Genomic DNA, 20,104 nt, shown 5'->3' with positions numbered 1-20,104 from the left:
CAAATGTTTCATCCATTTTCAGGCGTATGTTGCATTCAAATGTTTTTCCTGTTGCAAGTGTTTTATGTTGTACGGCTGGGGGCGAGCAGACTGGGCGCACGGCGCGTCGGGGGGCCGGCGGGCAGGGCCACTTGGCGCGTGCTCGTCCTCAACTACTCATCCCAGCTCCCGAGTGCTGCCCATACAGAGAGAGAGAGGAGGCTGCCAGGGGCGACCGACGGGCACATAGATAAGGCGAAGTGTGCACGTGGAGTGGGGCGAAGGGCGAAGGCGGATGGGAGCGAGCTATGTGAACGTTCGGACGCGCGCATCCATCCGAGTGCTAGCCATGCCTATCATTCAAAGGTTATATTGTCGAGTAAAAAGAGTGACTGCATTTTCAAGGTCGAATCCCAACCAGAGGAGAAAATAGGATGAGCATGAAAGTTGAGTAGTTGAAAATGCCTTCTCCCCCCCCCCCCCCCCCCCCCCCCCTCCGATTATTAACCGGCCCTTGGATTTCTTTTCAGCCCAAGCCGGCTTATTAACCGGCCCAGGGTCACCGAAACGGGCCGACCCATTCCCACCCCCCGCATCACTACTAACCAGAATCTCCCAAGCAAAGCCCGGTCCTTCTCAGACTCACTCGTCTTCCTCAGATCTAAGCCACCGCCCCCTCCCCCAGCTCCGGCGATCGCCGGAGCCCCTCGGCCTCGGGGGCGCGATGGACCTCCTCATCGCGCAGATCACCACCGACCTCCGCTCCTCGGACGCGCTCCGGCAGTCGTCGGCGCTGCTGCAGGCCCTGCAGCAGTGCGCCGCGGGGCGGGACGTCTCCGCGCTCGCCCGCACCGCGGCCACCGAGATCCTGTCGGCGCCCTCCTCCGCCGTCTGCAAGCGCTTGGCGCTCGACCTCCTCCGCGCGCTCCCGCTGCCGCCGGACCTCCTCGACCCGCTCCTCCTCTCCTCCCTCCGCTCCGACCTCTCCTTCCCGGACCCCGACGTCGCCGCCTCCTCCATCGCCTCGTTCCCGTCCCTGCCCTCCCACCTTCTCCCCTCGCTCCTCTCCTCCGCCCACGCCGAAATCGCTGGCGCGCTCTCCTCGCCCGCTGAGTCGCTGCGCCTCGCCGCCGTCACATCTCTGTCCTCGCTCCTCCCGCGCGATGACCTCGCGCTCATGTGCTCCACGAACCCCTCCCTCATGGCGCACGCCACCACGTGGTGGGGCCGCCTGGCGGAGCTTGCGCTGGACTCTGCAGACGCGGTTTCCGCCGGTGCGTTTGAGGCCCTTGCACGGCTGTTCCAGGAGCTAGAGGGGCGCCGCATGAGCCGGCTAGCTGGTGACAAGCTTGTTGATGGAGAAGGTGCGCTTGCAGTGCGTGCCCAGTGGGCGGCTGATGCCATTGATTTCATTTGGTCAAGGCGCAACATGCTCATTGCACGCTCCATGGTGATGCCTGTGGAGAGCTTCCGAGTTACTGTGTACCCTCTAGTGCATGCAGCGAAAATGGTTGCTTCTGGTGTGGTAAACACGCTGCGGCGGATTGCCAAGCCAGGGGATACTACAATTGCTGATAGTGTGGAGTCGAGTGCAGAGAAATTGGTAGGAGTGTCAGACATCGTCTCACACTTGCTGCCATTCCTTAGTTCACTTGACCCACCACTGGTGTTTGAGGTTGGGATCAATATGCTGGCGCTTGCAGATGTGCCTGGAGGCAAGCCAGAGTGGGCTTCAGCTGCCATTATTGCAATCCTGACACTATGGGACCGGCAAGAGTTCTCGTCGATGAGGGAGACGATTGTAAGGGCTGTTGTGACCAATCTTCATTTGCTGGATCTTGGAATGCAGGTACTGAATCAATCACTATAGTGGCTTACTTTCATAACTTCTAGCTGATCTAACTTGTAGTTATTCATAGCCTGTCCTTGGATGATAATAGAGTCCTATTTATTAAAATTTTGCAAACTTATTCCAATAACATGTAGTTCTGTCCATTTACTGTTTGTTTGAGTGTGCCCAGACAAAAATACATGGGCTTGAAATGAACACAAATTTATAGGTTAGAACTACTCAGGTGCAGTCTATTTCTAGGTTCTTCTTTGAAGCTACCAAATTTATTCAATCAAATACCTCTGGTTGCAATTTGCAAATGTAAGTCGTTAGGACAATGACACAGTCTCCAAGGTGGTACTTTAAGTAGTGATTTCTGCGGAAACATCTTGATTCAAATGAAGAGAATATATCTTGGAAGTGTTTTTTAACAATGAATTTAGAGTATTATTACTGTATTAGTTCTATGCACTTAGGGCCTGGTTGGTTGATGGCCAAAATTTCGTTACCAAAATGTGGGTAAGCCAAGACTTTGGCAACCATTTGGTTTGCTACCAAAGTTCGCCAATATCTCACATTTGTCTTTCCAAATCTTTGACAAACATTTTTGCCCAACTTTTGCTTGCCAAATCTTTGTGAAGGAAAATTTTGGTAACAAACCAAGCAGGCCCTTAATCTAAATAGTTATTTATATATTGATGGATAGAATTTAGATTTTGGACTAACTCAGCCTAAATCGACTTAATTGCAACTGGATGAGTATTATCTCATTCTTATCTCAACCTTTTAAAACCAGTTTCCTCTTTTAAGCATTGTATAAAATTGGCAAATGAATGACAGATTAGTTCCTTTTGGATCTCCCTGCCCTTATTGTTGTCTATCTACATTAACTAGAACTTGATTTCCTGCATTGTTGTTAAACTATGCTTCTTTTCTAGTTCAGTCAAATGTGTGTCATCTAGTGAATTAGTGATTCTCTTTCAGACTCAGACATTGAGAGTAGAAAATACAAGGGGCCCATGTCTTATCTGGGTGTCCAAACTCCAAACTCTATACATCCAAATAAAGTATTTCCCACACATAAACTAATGATTTATGCAGTGTATGCAAATCATAACTCTTTTAATTGTGTTTATTTCTGATTTTTCATTGTAATTGTATTATCATAACCATAGCTAGAATCCTCCACACTTATATATTCTTATAGGTTGTGCAATGATCTGTAATTTGGTCATTTTGTGATAAGTCCTTCAACTTGAGACCATAAACGATACAATGTTGTATGCTTGCTGTCGAATTAAATTTAAGTATTTGACATTTAGATCTCATAATTTTGGGTTATTCTTTCAGGGCCATTTTATGATTGAATCTGACTGTAGAAAAGATAAAGCTATTGATGAATTCTTCTAGTTTCTTTTCTTCTCTGCAATACCACTAGATAGATATGTTGCTATGTTTGGAGCAATAACTTTTAATTTAGTGGACAATATTGCGAATTTATGTTCAAGATGTGCTTACGTGAGCATGTGCTATGACACAGGTTTCTCTGTTCAAAAGACTGCTTCAGATGGTGAGAAACTTAAGAGCAGAATCAGATCGTATGCATGCTTTGGCATGTATTTGTCGGACTGCTCTTTGTGTTGATCTTTTTGCAAAGGAGAGTGTTCGAAGAGGTCAGAAGCCTGTTCCAGGAACAGATGTGATATCACTCTTTGAGGATGTGAGGGTGAAGGAAGATCTAAACAGTGTAACAAGCAAAAACTTGTTCAGAGAAGAGCTAGTGGCTTCCCTGGTCGAAAGTTGTTTCCAGCTATCTCTTCCACTACCAGAGTTGAAGAATTCTGGGACAGAGAGCAGAGTTATAGGAGCGTTAGCCTATGGAACTGGTTATGGTGCCCTTAATTGGACAGAACCTGCTTTGGATGTGGTGGAAGTTTGCAGGCCATGTGTTCTTTGGGATTGTGATGGTCGTACCTATGCAATTGATTGCTATCTAAAGTTGCTTGTGAGGCTTTGTCATATATACGACACCAGAGGTGGTGTGAAGACAATTAAAGCTGGTGCATCTCAAGATCAGATTCTGAATGAGACACGGCTTAGAAATTTGCAGCTACAGCTTATCAGGGACCTTCGTGAGGTTGTGATCCTTCTTATTATTCCTGAATGTTAAATTTTAATTATACCTTCCTGTGTTCCTAAATACTAGTTGAAATCTAAGAAGACTGTTTATTCATTGCTGTTTGACAACTCAATGGCATGAGTGACCCTGTTTTTCTCATGATGTCACATAGTTCTTTATTTGTTCTTGCTTGACTTATCAACTAAACAATGTTTTAGAATTAAATTCAGTGTTCTTTACTCTTAGCATAGCACATATGGCATCTTTTCCCCCATAGTTTATGGCTTTATGCTCTTTCCTTGTTGCATAGATCTGACTCTTGTAAAACTTGAACCCATAGACATCTTTTTTATAAACAAGTCTTTGGATCTTATTTAGGATGGAGATAGATAAGTGCTGCTGCTTTGCCAAAGGTTTACCCTTGTTTAGATCTGATTATGCCTGTTTTTACTATGTTTCATTTTTCCTGGTAAACACTAAAACTGCACCATTTCTTATGTTTGAAAAAGCACTTGGTGCTAGGTGGGTACTCGGCTGGCACCTACTAGTGCCTAGGCACTGATTAAGCAGGCCAGTGCTGACTCTTCAAACAGTGAATTCAAACAAAATCCATGCTCTTTGTTTTCTTTTTCAGAATGGTCCAAGATTATTAAATTGGATTAACTGTATCTTTCCAGGTTCACACTCCACGTATATCATCACGCTTGATATGGGCAATTTCTGAACACTTTGATCTTGAAGGTCTGGATCCCCTTTTAGCTGATGACCCAGAGGACCCACTGAATATTATCATATCTAACATGCACAAGATATTGTTCAACACCGATTCATCTGCTACTACATCAAATAGGATACAAGATGTGCAGGCTGTCCTAATTTGCGCTCAACGTTTGGGAGCAAGAAATGCAAGAGCAGGGCAACTTCTCACAAAAGAACTGGAAGAATTTAGGGCAAGTACTTCAGCTGATTCTGTCACCAAGCATCAATCACGTTATGTGTTGCAAGTAATAAAATACGTAACAAACCATCCCGATAACAGGTGAGTGCATTTCTATACTTAGGTTACTAATTTTGTCACTTGTGTACCATAGTGTTTGACTGTTTGCACAGGGAAATGACAATATTATACTTTCCGTTATTTCAGGTGGGTTGGTGTAGGTGATGCTACAGGGGATTATCCATTTAGTCACCACAAACTTACAGTTCAATTTTCAGAGGCGTCTGCTGCCCAAGATAGAAAATTGGAGGGATTAGTTCATAAGGCCATTCGGGAGCTTTGGAGGCCGAATCCCAGTCAATTAACTCTCCTACAAACAAAGGGAATTGGTGCCTTACATAAAGAGCTTCCAAAAGCCTGTACTTTGACTGGCAGCAGTGATCCGTGCTACATCGAAGCATATCATTTGGCAGATCCAACTGATGGCAGAATCACTCTACATCTAAAGGTATGGCCTGATTGATGTGTCTTTCTCTATGCTAGTAACTTGAAATATACTTTTCTGTAACCCTTTACTGCTAATGCTGCTTTGGGACCTCACATTCGAATTCTGAATTTAATTATTCTAATGTTCGTGTTTAACATTAAAGGAGTTTTTAATAAAAGAAGCTTCTTTTGAACACTTACTTGCTGCTACATTAGTTTTATTAGGAATGAATGTTCTTATACAAATAGACAAAGTACCGAAACTTGTTGATATGATTAATGTTCACATACAAGTATATGAACTTCAAAAGAAAGTGGCCTTGATGTCCTGCATCTGATATAGTATTAACTAAAACAACTACGAATGATTCTTCACATGTTGCTTTGCTCAAAGGTTGAATTATTTGATTAGGAACTATATTATCATGTCTTTTGACTAGTGTGTGCTGTTGCAGATTTTAAATTTGACTGAGCTGGAACTCAACAGGGTGGACATCCGTGTTGGCCTCTCTGGAGCACTGTATTATATGGATGGTTTCTCTCGCACTGTTCGTCACCTTCGGAATCTTGTTTCCCAGGTGACTTACAATTCCTTTTTTGAAGGAAGAACTTCAACAATTTTGTCTACTGATTACATTTTCCTATGAAAATATGATTTGAATATAGTTTAGTGGGAGATGTTTTTTGTTAGTTAGCAAATATTACGACCTTTTTCTGCCATAATTTGTATACTGGAACAACCCATGTATCTGACTATCCAGCATCCAGTTGAAAGCTCAATATTTTGTAATGCACTGGGGAAAATATGTCAGTTAAGACTGAAATCCAGCGCTGTTTACATGGATTTTTAATAGTTCAGTTCTGATCTTTGTTTCTCTCTCTTGCCTTCTACTCCCTTCATTTCAAATTATAAGGCGTTTTGACTTTTTTAGATGCATAGTTTTTGCTATGTACTTAGATATGTACTATGTCTAGATACATAGTCAAATCAATGTATCTAGAAAAGCCAAAATCAATGTATTTACTACTATTGCCTGCAATAACCAGCAGACAGAATGGGTTTCATATCTTGTTTCTAGATAGATTATGTCCAACGTGAAACAAATATTGATCTATTTACAAACTAAAAACTTACTGTAGAATTTTGTGCTTGGGTAAACACTGGCATTACTGATCACCTAATGCCTTTTTAACTCTCCAGGATCCAGTCCAAAGTAGTGTGACTGTTGGAGTTTCACATTTTGAGAGATGCTCCCTCTGGGTTCAAGTTTTGTATTACCCGTTTTATGGAAGTGGTGGATCTGCAGACTATGAAGGAGATTATGCAGAAGAGGATTCACAGATGATGAGGCAGAAGCGCTCACTTCGGCCTGAGCTTGGGGAACCAGTTGTTTTGCGGTGCCAACCCTACAAGTTCCCTCTCGCTGAGCTTCTACTACCCTTAGAATGCTCTCCAGTTGAGTATTTCCGGCTATGGCCTAGCCTGCCAGCCATGGTGGAGTGCACTGGCACATACACATACGAAGGCAGTGGTTTCAAGGCCACCGCTGCTCAGCAGTATGACAGCTCTCCCTTCCTCAGTGGATTGAAGTCAATCTCTTCTAAGCCCTTCCATCAAGTCTGCTCACATTTCATCCGAACAGTAGCTGGATTCCAGGTAACTGTTGATATGCTGTATTACTTAAAAGACACTAAATGGTGCATATTTATTTCCTATTCATAGCTTGTAAACATTTTGGGTGATGACTAATAACTTACATCTCCTACAGCTATGTTATGCAGCAAAGACATGGTTTGGTGGGTTTGTGGGCATGATGATATTTGGGGCAAGTGAAGTCAGCAGAAACGTTGATTTGGGTGATGAGACCACCACAATGATCTGCAAATTCGTCATGCGTGCATCTGATGAATCCATCACGAGAGAGATTGAATCTGATCTCCAGGGCTGGCTGGATGATATCACCGATGGTGCTGTGGAATACATGCCCGAGGATGAGGTGAAGAGTGCGGCCGCCGAGCGGCTGAAGATCTCCATGGAGAGGATCGCCCTGCTCAAGGCGGCCAAGCCAAAGGTCCCACCCGCGAAGACCGAGCAAGAGGAGGAAGAGGAGCGAAAGCAGAGCGAGGAACTCGATGGGTTTGGAAACCCCAAGGGCCCCTCGACGCTCTCCAAGCTCACCGCGGAGGAAGCCGAGCACCGCGCACTCCAGGCTGCCGTGCTGCAGGAGTGGCACCAGCTGTGCAAGGAGAAAGCCATGAAAGCGCAGTGAGGTCGATTTGGACCGTGTGGATCTTACGCGCCTGTATAATTTTGTATTTTTTCTTTCGTCTTCCATTTTTTGCGTACCTATGCTGCTGATGATTTCACTCACTGTATACCGTCGCCGATTTGTTAATTGTATTCGCAGATATTTGTTGTGTCACGAACAAACTTGTTTTGTAACATAGTAGCATTTTAAGCTTTGGTGTGAAGATCAATTGTACTTGTACAAGAGAATCCAGATGTCATTGTTGCCTTCCCATTTTTTACGAAAGAAATGCATTCTGTAATTGAAGAATTCTCCCGAAAATGTTATTATTTATATAACAAATGTGGAGTTATAATAATGTAACAATCACTCTGTTAGTCTACTACCCACTGACGGGTGGGGCACAGCTGTTTTACAAATCAGTGCGGTCTGCTTACCATGACATGCGGGGCCCTCTAGCTGCCATCCTCTCTCTTCCTCTCTCTCTTGCGCGCCCTGCGCATTCCCCAGTTTCCCACCAAGCGGCGGCGGCGCCACCGAGTCACCTTCCCGCCGCCGCGTGCAGCTGGGGTGTCTGTCCACCGCCTTGCTCGTAGCGAACCAGCAAACAGCGAGGGAGCTGTATGGGAGTCGCGGTAGCAAGCGGAGCGCAGCCGAGCCCGGAAGAGAGTCTCGCGGCGGCGGGGGAAAGGAGGGAGCGGAACCATGGTCCGGTCCCGGGCGCAGCTGACCCTGTCCACGCGGCTGCTGAACGTCGGCCTCGCTGCGCTCTGCCGGGGCGGCTGGCTCGACCGCGCGGAGTCCGTCCTCGTCGACGCCATCCGCCTCGGCCTGCCCCCGGATGTCGTCACCTACAACACCCTCCTCGCCGCGCACTGCCGGGTCGCCGGACTCGACGCGGGGCTAGCCGTCGTGCACCGGATGCGGGAGGCCGGGGTGAGGCCCGACGCCGTCACCTACAACTCCCTCATCACGGGCGCCGACCGCAGCGGGCTCACCGTGCGCGCCCTCGACCTGTTCGACGAAATGCTGAGGTCGGGGGTCGCCCCCGATTCATGGAGCTACAACGCCCTCATGCACTGTCTGTTCCGGTCCGGCCACCCGGAGCACGCCTACCGGGTGTTCGCCGATATGGCCGAGAAGGGCGTGGCACCATGTGCCACGACCTACAACACGCTTCTGGATGGGCTGTTCAAGGCCGGCCACGCGACGAATGCGTACAGGATGTTCAGGTACCTGCAGAGGGTGGGGCTTCCCGTGGGCATTGTGACTTACAACACAATGATCAACGGACTGTGCAAGTCAGGCAAGGTGGGCTATGCCCGCATGGTCCTTAAGGAGCTGGGGAGGACAGAGCATGCCCCGAATGCGGTCACGTATACAACAGTTATGAAGTGCTGCTTTAGGTATGGGAGGTTTGAGCAAGGGTTGGAGACATTCTTGTCCCTGCTTGAAGGAGGGTACACTTCGGATGCCTTCCCATACACGACAGTGATCAGTGCGCTTGTCAAAAAGGGTCAGATGCAAGAAGCCAATACCTATTGTGAGCTCATGATACAAAGTGGTTCCACACTTGACAATGCATGCTACAACACGCTGATTCACCTGCGATGCCAAGAAGGGAAGCTGGATGACGCGTTTGAGCTGTTGAACATGATGGAAGAAGGTGGTCTGGAGAGCGATGAGTACACATTCTCAATTTTGGTCAATGGTCTCTGCAAGATGGGCCAAATCGAGGCTGCTGAGAAACAGATATGGTCCATGGAGATGATGGGAATGCAATCAAATGTGGTTGCATATAATTGCTTGATTGATGCGCTATGCAAATCTCATGAGGTTGATGCAGCCATCAAAGTACTTCACAGCATGAAGCTAAAAGATAATTTTACTTACACATCACTAGTCCATGGTCTATGTAAGGTGGGTAGATACCATATGGCATCCAAATTCTTGCGGATCTGCTTGCATGAAGGAAACAACGTTCTTGTGTCTGCAAAGCGCGCTGTCATTTCTGGGCTTCGTAGTGCAGGGTTTAAAAATGATTTGAGGAAAGTCCGATCAGCATTATCTATGGCTAGGCTGTTGCGGTCTTAATCCAAGGAGAAAAGATCTACAATCTGACTGGATGATCCTGTGAAATGCACAATGAAGTGTGGATTGAGTAGATGATCCTTTATGGAGATGTATGATGAAGCACCTAACCACTCGATCAGTGCATCATGCTCCACAGGAAGGAAACCAGAACTGTGTTATCTTGAGAAAGGAGCTACCCTATAAATCAGTTCCCTGAGGCTCCATTGGCTATCGATGTTAAAGTGCACAGCTAGCCGTGTCACTGTCAAGCTTGAAATGTTTATCGAACGTCAATGAACAAGAAGGGCTGATGCACACATGGTCACTACTTGGAACAGGCTGTTGCATTCATGACCTTTAGTTGCCAGATGGTACCAGCCCCAAATGTGCACGAAGTGATCCCTCCATAACTTCCATGGTTTAAAACTTCACCTTTCATTGTATTAGTTTGAGGTGTTACAATGAACTCTTGGTAACTACAAGTATTCCAAATTTCCAACAGAAGGTAATTACAGCTGTAGTGATTTCATGTAAATTGCCTCTGTTTGCTATGTATAGAACTTTTGGAAAAGTTAAATTCTGTGGAGCATAATACTAACTGTGTCTTCTTTTGGATTGTTGGTGTATTGATTTTGTTCAGAACAGAGATGCCCCCGGTTAGATGGACATACAGTATGCAGTCACAAAACGAAGGTGTTGCAGCATACTACAGAGCAATCTGATTGTTAATATTTTTCGTTTCGTTCATTAATTCTTTTTGAGTGGTTGAGAAATGAATCTTATTTTCTTTGGGTGATACCTTATCTCACAATATTTCTCTCTCTGAAGCAAATTCTATACCAATGAAAGACTACACAACACCTAATCACATAGCCATGTCGATAGACAGGCATGATGCTGTAAAGAATTTGTATTTTTGGAAAACTCTGGCAGGCAGCCGATGATGTGCAATTAAAATAGACGTCACCATAATTGAGTCAATCATTGATCTTTTTTATTTGCATTTGTTTCGTACAAGCAATCTACTGTTCCTCACAAGACAGCAGAAGTTTATGTTGTACCATAAGGCTAACCTTCATTTATTTGTTCTTCAAATGGTGGAATCAATAGTATGTGTTTGTTTGTTCTGAGCCCTCTGGCTGGATTAATTTCAGGTGTAGCGTGTGCTGCTGGTTTTTTAGTGGGACTGTGCAGTTCTGTTGTTTTGGTGGGTCTGATCCTCTCTTTACACGGAGGCTTGTACTTGGGACATTCTTTTCTTTCTCATATAAATACAAAGATACATACTCTCTTGCAAGTTAGAAAAAAATAGTGTATTTGTGCAAGTATAAACTAATTATTCTGGTATATTTTCATGACTACCATGATTCATCATACAGGATTCAAGTGATCAGTGAATTTGTTTTGTGCCGACCGAAAGTTGCTGCCCTGTATGATTGATGGTATATGTGGGATTTGCTTGTCAGTTTTGTTTCCTCCTGAGGTTGCAGGGGCTGCTGTCTCAGGTTCTTTCTCTGGTGTCTGATGGACTGCGGTTGTTAGACCTGCCATCTGTGGGCTTGCCTCAGGTTTCTTAGCTGTGCTTCCTGCTGATCAAGGTATTGCTTTCATCACTTCTATCTTGTTCATGTGTGGTTTTGGATTGCTTGGTTTCTGCTCTTATGCATGATGTGCAGTGTGCAATTAGTTTATTCAGTTTGGTACATGGATTCTAAACTGGAAACATAAAAAACACTGTACCTAGGCTGGCATAAAAAACCATCCAGTTGCTGGTGGCTAGTCAGAACTTACTAGTTACCAGCTGGTTACCGCTGAGCAGGCAAGCAAGTCAATTACCATTCTTATAGATTATTCCAAATCCTGGGATATTAGTTCATCTAGTGGTAACATACCTAGCAAATGTTCAATATGACATGGCATGATTGAGTTGAGTGCTTATATGGGCATTCAGTGCTGGGAATATTGTTGGCTGATTACACTATCCTCATCTGAAACACTGAAAGGAGTGAGGACAACACCATGGAACTGAAACTATCAGTTTCCTTTTTACCTGTCAGATTTGAATCCCTGATTTAGTGTGCTATATATTTTACCTGTATATAAAATACTTACAATGGGGATGGTAGCTGAGATTTATTGAGCATGTTTATCTCAATTTTGTGGAATCAACCACAAAGGCTAGTGCCGCCAGGGAAATGGTAGGCCACCATGCCACTTATTTCTGGTAGCGAGCACACATCTGTATCTATGCATGCCAGATAAGGAAGGAGCTTTCCCATATATGTACTGATGACTGTTGCACAAACAAACCACAGATCTTTTATTTATTTAAAGACATATAGGATGAGTAACAGTAGTGATGAAATACAATTCAAACATAGGATGACAACAGTCAGCCCACACACAACTAAGAAATCAGAAGCCACACCACACCACACACGAGACAGACTGAAGCACGGCAGCACCTAGAAGCTTTAGCATGCACTGAGGCGAGGCTGGCAGGTTCCAACTCAAGCCATGGCTGCTACTGTAGCCACATAAGCTGAATGGAGTTCAGCTCACTTCTTTATTTCTCGACTTCATTGACATAGCATATGCCAGATGAATAGGCTCTGTTGGACCAAACAAACCAAAGCAAATAAAGCAGAGCAAACCAGGACCAACTGGTGGATGAAGCACACCAGGACCAACTGGTGGACGAAGCACCACACCAACCATGGCAGTGTAGATCGATGCAGGGGGTTCGCACAAACCAAGCAAGCGGAAGCAAACACAGGAGCCAGCACCAGCAGATGGCGAGAGATGCGGAGACACAAGCAGCAAGCGACGGGCAGCCTTGGCAACTCCAAGGGTGGGCTGGGACGAGGAGCACAAACCAAGCAAGTTGAAGCGAAGCGCAAGAGCAAGCAGACGACGAGGAGCAGAGACATCAGCAGCAAGGGCACCGCCTTACCTGCTGGTGAGTAGAGCAAGAGAATATAATTAGCCCAAAGAATGTGATTGTTGCTAGACAATCATATTTATAGACCCACTCGCTCCATCCATATATGGGCTTGTTTGGCTGTACTTCAATCCACCCCACTTCACATGTATTGGATTGGTAAATTAACTAGTTTTTCACCTCAATCCATCCCAATACATATATATTGGGGTAGATTAGCATGCAACCAAACAAGGCTTACAAGGTGTCGCACATGGAGGAAATTTGAGGCAGCGACCCAAGATTGATTAAAGGCATACAAACAAAAGTTAGTGAATGTGCAGGGAGGAATATCCCTAATGGTATCTCTATCGCGTGACATAATGTATAGGCAAGAGGGATCACCTGAGAGGGGAGCCCCTGAGGTCTTCTTGAAGTACCGCGGGTGGATTGGCCTATAGCTATAGGCCAGTACCTGGTGGTGGTGCTTCTCCATTCTGTCGCACCATTCCTTCTCGCAGTGGCACAGCACCATGTCCCTCTTGTAGGTAAAAGGCGGCAATGCCATGAGGCTCCAGCAGCCCCAGACCCTCACCGTCTCGAGCTTGGGTGCGAGTATGACATTCCAGGGGTCATTGAAGATTCCCTGTAGCCTGGGGAGCTCATGCAGGTGAATGCGCTTCAGGTTGGGAAAATGCCAGCTGGCTTCGTAGCTCTTGTGGTCGCTGGTTTCCTTGCACAGGTTAAAGGCCACATTGAGATCACCACACCACATGATCTCGATGGTCTCCAAATTTTCTAAGAACATCGTTTTCCGTTGCAAGGGGACAGCTACACCAGCCTGGGGCAGCCGTAGAGGTGCAACAATGTCAGTCCTGCAAATGCTCTATACCTGGGTACTTCTGAACCAGGATACTCCAAGACGTAGCGTGCGTTGATGAGATGGGGCACCCAGATTGTCTTGAGCTCCTTGAATATGTTGATGCCACTTGTACTTCCTTCTGGTACAGCTCCGAGCTGGGGACTAAAGACGCATTCCAACCTAGGGCACTGCTCAACTCGGCACCACTCCAGTCTATTCCAACTTGATCCTAACGGAGCTGCAAAGATACTGGTGATGGACAAGCTATCCTGCACATGCAGGATCCTAGCACCATCACATATGAATCCTGGTACAGTAATTCGATGTTCAGCTTGTAGTGTGGTGGTCATCATCTCGTCTTCTATGCGCATGTAGCAGTCGAGTGATGGTTCAATATGGGCACGAGTACGGGTTGGGGGAGGAGGACATATACACATGATCGCCGAAGCATAACAATCTCCTCCATCAGCCTGTAGATCCATGATGGTGACCTTGTTAAAGGTGGTGGTGACATCTGAGTATATTGAATTATTGTCTTTATGTGGCTGCAGGGTTCCTTGCTCTTGCTGCCTGCTGCTGCTCTTCATTCTGTCACCTTTGTTACCACCAGTGGCATCATCACGGAGATAGCGAGTTGGGGAGGGGGTTGTCGAAATCACTACATACGCATTGTTGGGACCAAAATAATCTTTGACAGGTGCTAGTGACCCAAGGATCCTCGCTTCCCTCACAGAAATATACCAATCAAATTCAACCGGTGATCCTCCTCCGCTCATAGCTGCTGTTTTAGTGGCAGTAGTATTGCTGCCCTCCTTTTGGGTGGTGTCCATGCGTAGCTTGCCCATGTATCTTTTCCTCTTGCCTTCAGGTGGCCATAGGATTGCATAAAGCTTCCCACAACCAAGTAGGAAGAGCTGATCGAGCATTGGGGCCTCCACTGCACTGAGATCCAGTGTTTTCACTGCAGTGCCAGTGATGTCTAGGCTGTAGAGCTGCTGGAACAACCCACTCAAGAGTAGATTCTTCAGTGTGGCACACCCTTTCAGGGATACCTCTTTTAAAGATGTAGACCCGTTAATGATAACGGTCTCAAGGCTGTTGCAGCTGCTTACCGCAGGGAAGCTCGTCATGTGACCACTATTTGCTGAGAAGTCAAGAAGCTCCATCTTATCCTTCCCCGAGAACAAGCCTCCCATGTCTGTGTAGCAGCTAGCTGTGGCATGAGACTTTGTTACTCGGAGCTTTCGAATGTTTTGCAGCCGCCCCTGAAACACGCCCATGTCAAACTGTTGTCCCATCACATGTAGCTCCCTGAGTCGAGCCATGAAATCCATCATCGTGTTGGACAACAACTTTGAGCTTGAGTAGCGCACGTCCAGCACCCACAGCCCTTGGAAGCACCGCCGGATGTCCTCATTCCCTGCTACTCCATCTCCATCTGTGCTGCTGCTCGCTTCTCGGCAGTGGTCAAGCCAGAGAAACCTGAGGCTGTGGCAGCAGAGGAACGGCGGCGATGTGCAGCTAAACGTGCAGGCTGATAGCTTGAGCACACGAAGTGTGTCATATTGTTGGAATATGCCTTTAGGAATATGGCCATTCTGATCTGGAATCAGCATGAACCCACAGGTTGGTGAAGTCCAGTATGATATCTGCTCTGGCAAGCGGCTTACTGGCGATGGCAAAGATGGGCTTTGGTAGTAGTCCACATCTAGTACCATCTCATGCTGCAGAGCATCATAGGATAGCCACACTCTATCATCATCATCATCATCATCATCATCATCATCATCAGTGCCATGTTGTAGCTGTATGACGTCATCGCATTTCCAATAGTTGCAGCTATGGGTAGCCAAATCATAGTCCATCAAGTGACTGCCCATGCGGCAAAGCTTCACCATGTACAAGAAGCAATCGGTTGCTGCTGCAGGCCAGTTGATGCCGCCAATATTGATCTTGCGTGCAATTTCTGCGGCCTCATGGTGCAAAATGCTGGACAAGTTAAAGCCACTAACTGCAGGGTCAGGGTCAGAGGCTGCTGAGAGAAAAACATCTGTCATCTTCATGCTCTCCAGGGCATTATTGACAACCGTACTAGGGTAGAGCCGGAACCCTCCTTGGAATGACCACAGCGCTTTGTACCTTGAGTATCCTGACAGAGGGAAGCCGAAGCTTTCAAGGTCGATTTCGTTGCAACTCCCGTTGTTGAAGATCACCAAGAACCTGCTGCTCAGCTGCTTCTGTATGTGTCGATATATTGCATCAGCGACCTGCGGTATCTCAGCGCGGGAGCCCTTGTACACACCATTGTAATCCTCCTCCTCATCTTGTGCATCGAACATGTTCATCACTGGAGGAGGAAGCTGTAGCTTCTGCGCGAGAGACCTCTGCAACGCTCTCCTGCTCTCCCACTTGGAGCAGTCGAGGTTGATGATTAGCGAGAACTCGAGACCGCTGCCCAGTGCTGGTTTCTTCTCTTCTGAAGCTGCTGGAGCAAGACGGCGGCCCACTTCTCGGAGGACGGCAGATGCCCCAAGCCCATCCCACCCGTCGAAGTAGATGACGTTGTGCCGCCTGCCGCTGCTGGTACCACCAATGTCCTCCTTCAGTTCTTCCAGGATTCGTTCCACAGCACTATCGATGGTGCACGCCGTGATAACCTGCAAGCAATGCGCTTATTATTATCTTCAGTATGCATGTTGATAGACTGTATTGGATTAATTATTAGCAAGAACTTAAAAGAACTTCATTGTTAATGATAGCAGGTTTACCTCAGTACGCATGATGGACTGTATTGGATTATTAACCGGGCCGTCAGCTTATTATCTTCTCTGGAGCAGTCTGTGTTGGCCCTGGATCTTCGGCACGGGTGAGCCGACCACTCACTGGCTTTGTCGACCATACACTGGTCCTGTTCGCTTGACTTATAATCCGTACTTTTCAGCTTATTTTTTCAGCCGTAACAGTGTTTTTCTCTCCCAACAAATCAGCTGGAACAGTGTTTGGCTTGTTTTTTCAGCAAAGCGAATGTGGCCACTATGGCTAGAGGCAGAAGAAGGGAGGGAGAACAGAGCACAACACACACAGCACAACACCAGTGTTGGCCGGAGCTCTGTTGAGCAGATGGCAAAACTGAACTCACTCTCTTTACTGAGTTGCAGTGGGAAGCTATATATATATAACTCTACCTATCTAATCCTGCAGTGACTAGATATGACAGTAGGGCTGACTTTGGCGTCTGTCCCTGCTGTGGCTACAGTGCGGCAGGGGAGCTTTTCGGCGTCTGCCCCTACAGCGGCTACAGTGCAGCAACAGGGAGCCCTTTTCGACGCCTGCCCCCTGCCGTGCGTTCACACAAGGGAGTAGCAGATTACTCAATAATTTTTCTCCTAATCCTGCTGCTAACCCTTGAACCTTCACCATGCCTATCATCTTCTTCAACTCCGTGAACCGAAGACGGCCAAGCGGCTTGGTGAGGACGTCCGCGAGTTGCCGACCAGTTTCGACGAACTCGATGACGATCTGCCCTCCATCGACACAGTCCCTGAGGAAATAGAACTTGACGTCGATGTGCTTGCTCCGGTCGTGGAGAACCGGATTCTTCGTGAGGGAGATGGCGGACTGGTTGTCCATCATCAGTGCTGGTGGGTGAGCTTCCACACCGGTCGGCTTGCCCAGCAGCCGGCGTAGCCACAGCTTGGCATGCCGCTGTGGCCGCCGCCACGTACTCTGGCTCGCACATAGACAATGCCACCACCTTTTGTTTCAGCGACAACCATGAGAGTGGAGCCGACCCGAGGAAGACGAGCACACCAGAGGTGCTCCGCCGTCCGTCGATGTCCCCCGCCATGTCTGCATCGCTGAACACAGTGAGCTGCAGCCTACTTCCGCCGGTCTTGGGAAGACGATCCCCTAATCCACCGTCCCCTTGGCGTAGCGCAGCAGCCGCTTCACTGCAGCCCAGTGATCCTCTCGGGGATCCTCTATGAAGCGGCTGACGTAGCCCACGGCGAACGCAATGTACGGCTTCGTGTGGACTAGGTAGCGTAGACCACCGATGATGCTCCAGTAGAGTGTTGCATCTACCTTCGCCGCAGTACTGGCCTTCGTCAGCTTTAGCCGCTCCTCCATCTGAGTCATGCACGGCTTGCACTCAGCCATGCCGCTCCGCTCCAACAGCTTCGAGGCGTACGCGCTCTGAATCAGCGTGAGCCCCTCCTTCCCCTGTCTCACCTCAATGCCGAGATAGTAGGAGAGCGCGTCAAGATCGCTCATTCAAAAACGAACCACCATCTCGCACTTGAAGCTGTCGATGTCCTCCGCACGCGCGCCGGTGACGATCAAGTCATCCACATATATGCCAACGACGAGCTCCTCCTTCCCCCGTCGCTGCGTGTAGAGCACGTGCTCGGTTGCGCACCGTTTGAACCCAAGCTCGCCCAGCGTGGCGTCAAGCTTGGCATTCCACGCTCGCGGGGCCTACCGTAGCCCGTAGAGCGCTTTGTGCAGTCGGAGCACCCTGTGCTCCGCTCCCTTGACGGCGAAACCCGGAGGTTGCCTGACGAAGACCATCTTCACCAGCACACCATCGAGGAAGGCCAATTTTACGTCTAGCTGATGGACACGCCAGTCCTTTTGCTGCTGCTAAAGCCAGTAGCAGTCGGACAGACTCCATGCGCGCTACCGGCGCAAGGACTTCCTCAAAGTCGATGCCCTCACGCTGGACAAAGCCTCAGGCGACGAGGCGCGCCTTGTGCTTGACAATAGAGCCGTGCTCGTCCTGCTTGACCTTGTACACCCACTTTAGGCCGATCGGACGACATCATGGAGGTGGATCGACGAGCTCCCAAGTCTCGTTTTTCTCGATCGCCTTCATCTCCTCCAGCATCGCCCGTCGCCAATTTGCATCACGCTCGGTCAGCGCGAACGTGGGTGGTTCCTCTACACTGATGAGAAGCAGCTCTGGGTCATTGAGCAGCCGACCCGCCAGGCCTAAGGACCCTGTGCCGTCGACGATGTCGTCCAGCCTAAGGACCCTGTGCCTGTGGAACCGCACCTCCTCACCGTCATGGAAGGCATCCACGAACTCTGTGATGTCGCTTGGAGGTGAGGCGAACTCGATCAGTGTTGATGGAGTCTCCTATTCCGCCGGAGTGGTCGGCGCAGCACCAGTAGTGCTCGGCACCCCAGCTGCAGTGCTCGGCACTACTTCTGGAGTGCTCGTCACCACTCCTGGAGTGGTTGGCACCACTACAGGAGTGCTCAACACCAGTCTTGGAGTGGTCGGCACCACTGTAAGACCTCTCGGCTCCGCTATGGGAGTGTTCGGCACCCGTCCTAGAGTGGTCGGCACTACTGCAGGACCGCTCGGCACCACTCCTGAAGTGCTCGGCACCCTTCCCGGAGTGCTTGGCTTTGTTGCTGGAGTGATCGGCACTTCCTCTCGAGTGTCTCCACCACCGTGGATGACCAAGTGCTCGACAACGAAGGTGCTGGTGAAGCCGCCAGCTTCCCCCGTGCCTGGACTGTCCCAGTCCCAGGTCGCCTTCTCGTCGAACACGATGTCGCGCGAGACAAGCACCTTGCCTCCGCGTGGGTCATAGAGCCGGTACGCCTTGGTACCTTCCGCGTAGCCCAAGAGCACCATCGGTGTGCTCCTATCCTCCAGCTTGGTGAGGACCCGCTTCGTCTTTCTAACATGCCCGATGCAGCCGATTGTCCATAGGAAGGACACGCTCGGCTTGCCCCCATACCAAGCTTCGAATGGCGTCTTGCCCTTTAGGGCCTTGGTGGGCGCGCGGTTGAGGATGAACACCATTGTGGTCACCGCCTCACCCTAGAACCTTGCCGACATGCTCTTGGCCTTCATCATGGATCGAGCCATGCCGACCACTGTCTGGTTCCGTCGCTCCACCACGCCATTCTGCTGTGGCAAGTACGGCGCGATGTGGTGTCGCACCACACCCTGATCCGCGCAGTACGCAGCGAACTCCACCGAAGTGAATTCGCCGCCGCGATTAGTCCTCAGCACGCGCAGCTTCTTGCCGCTCTTTGCCTCCGCACGTGCCTTGAACATCTTGATCGCTGCTGTCGCCTCGTCCTTGCTCATCAGGAGTTGTAGCCACATATAGCGACTGTAATCATCCACGAGCAGGAGGAAGTACCATCGACCACCATTTGTGGCTGGCATGATTGGCCTATAGAGATCGCCGTGGACGAGCTCGAGAGCATCCACTATGCGATACTTGGCCGCCTTTGGGAACGGCAGCCTCCTCTACTTCCCGGCCAAGCAGTTGTCACACAGCTCACCTCCGTGCTTGATGTGGGGCAGCCCTCGGACCATCTTCTCCAGCCGACCGAGTGTGTCGAAGCTGAGATGGTCGAACCGGGCATGCCACAGCCACGGCTCTTCGGTGTGCCATGCTACCAGGCACACCGGCTGCTCCACCTTCAAGTCGAGTAGATACAATCGATTACGTGAGCATTTTACCTTCACGAGAAGACATCGCTCCCAATCCTGAATGCTCAAGATCCCTCTCTTGATCAGTACCTGACATCCGCGCTCATCCAGTTGCGGGATGTAATATACATCCATTAGCTCACGGTGCTCGCCGTTCTGGCACCTGAAGATGATGGTGCCACGCCCTCAGA

General features: G+C 48.5%; 3 protein-coding genes across 4 annotated transcripts; 2 read left to right on the top strand and 1 right to left on the bottom strand.

Moving 5' to 3' along the window:
- Positions 1-603: 603 nt before the first annotated feature.
- On the top strand, positions 604-7,824 carry LOC136486432 (protein TPLATE-like). Its single transcript, XM_066483320.1, has 7 exons — positions 604-1,828; positions 3,351-3,947; positions 4,607-4,968; positions 5,074-5,374; positions 5,808-5,930; positions 6,554-7,009; positions 7,122-7,824. The coding sequence occupies exons 1-7, from the start codon at positions 704-706 to the stop codon at positions 7,620-7,622; spliced, it is 3,465 nt and encodes a 1,154-aa protein (XP_066339417.1). The 5' UTR covers positions 604-703; the 3' UTR covers positions 7,623-7,824.
- A 244-nt stretch (positions 7,825-8,068) lies between these two features.
- LOC136489912 (putative pentatricopeptide repeat-containing protein At4g17915) lies at positions 8,069-10,795 on the top strand. 2 transcript variants are annotated; one of them, XM_066486421.1, is made up of 2 exons: positions 8,069-10,179; positions 10,320-10,795. In XM_066486421.1, the coding sequence occupies exon 1, from the start codon at positions 8,307-8,309 to the stop codon at positions 9,693-9,695; it is 1,389 nt and encodes a 462-aa protein (XP_066342518.1). In that variant the 5' UTR covers positions 8,069-8,306; the 3' UTR covers positions 9,696-10,179; positions 10,320-10,795. The 2 variants fall into 2 exon arrangements, with proteins under 2 accessions (XP_066342518.1, XP_066342517.1); XM_066486420.1 differs by having other exon boundaries at positions 10,315-10,793.
- A 2,630-nt stretch (positions 10,796-13,425) lies between these two features.
- Positions 13,426-16,236, bottom strand: LOC136488307 (uncharacterized). The gene is made up of 2 exons (XM_066485288.1): positions 16,225-16,236; positions 13,426-16,113 (listed from the first exon to the last, which is right to left on the bottom strand). The coding sequence occupies exons 1-2, from the start codon at positions 16,234-16,236 to the stop codon at positions 13,426-13,428; spliced, it is 2,700 nt and encodes an 899-aa protein (XP_066341385.1).
- Positions 16,237-20,104: the final 3,868 nt, after the last annotated feature.

The sequence above is a fragment of the Miscanthus floridulus genome, chromosome 10 (genome assembly GCF_019320115.1).
Source record: "Miscanthus floridulus cultivar M001 chromosome 10, ASM1932011v1, whole genome shotgun sequence".
In the NCBI taxonomy this organism is placed as follows: Eukaryota; Viridiplantae; Streptophyta; class Magnoliopsida; order Poales; family Poaceae; genus Miscanthus; species Miscanthus floridulus.
Note: the sequence above shows the minus strand (reverse complement) of the source record. Positions and strands in the feature narration are given on the sequence as shown.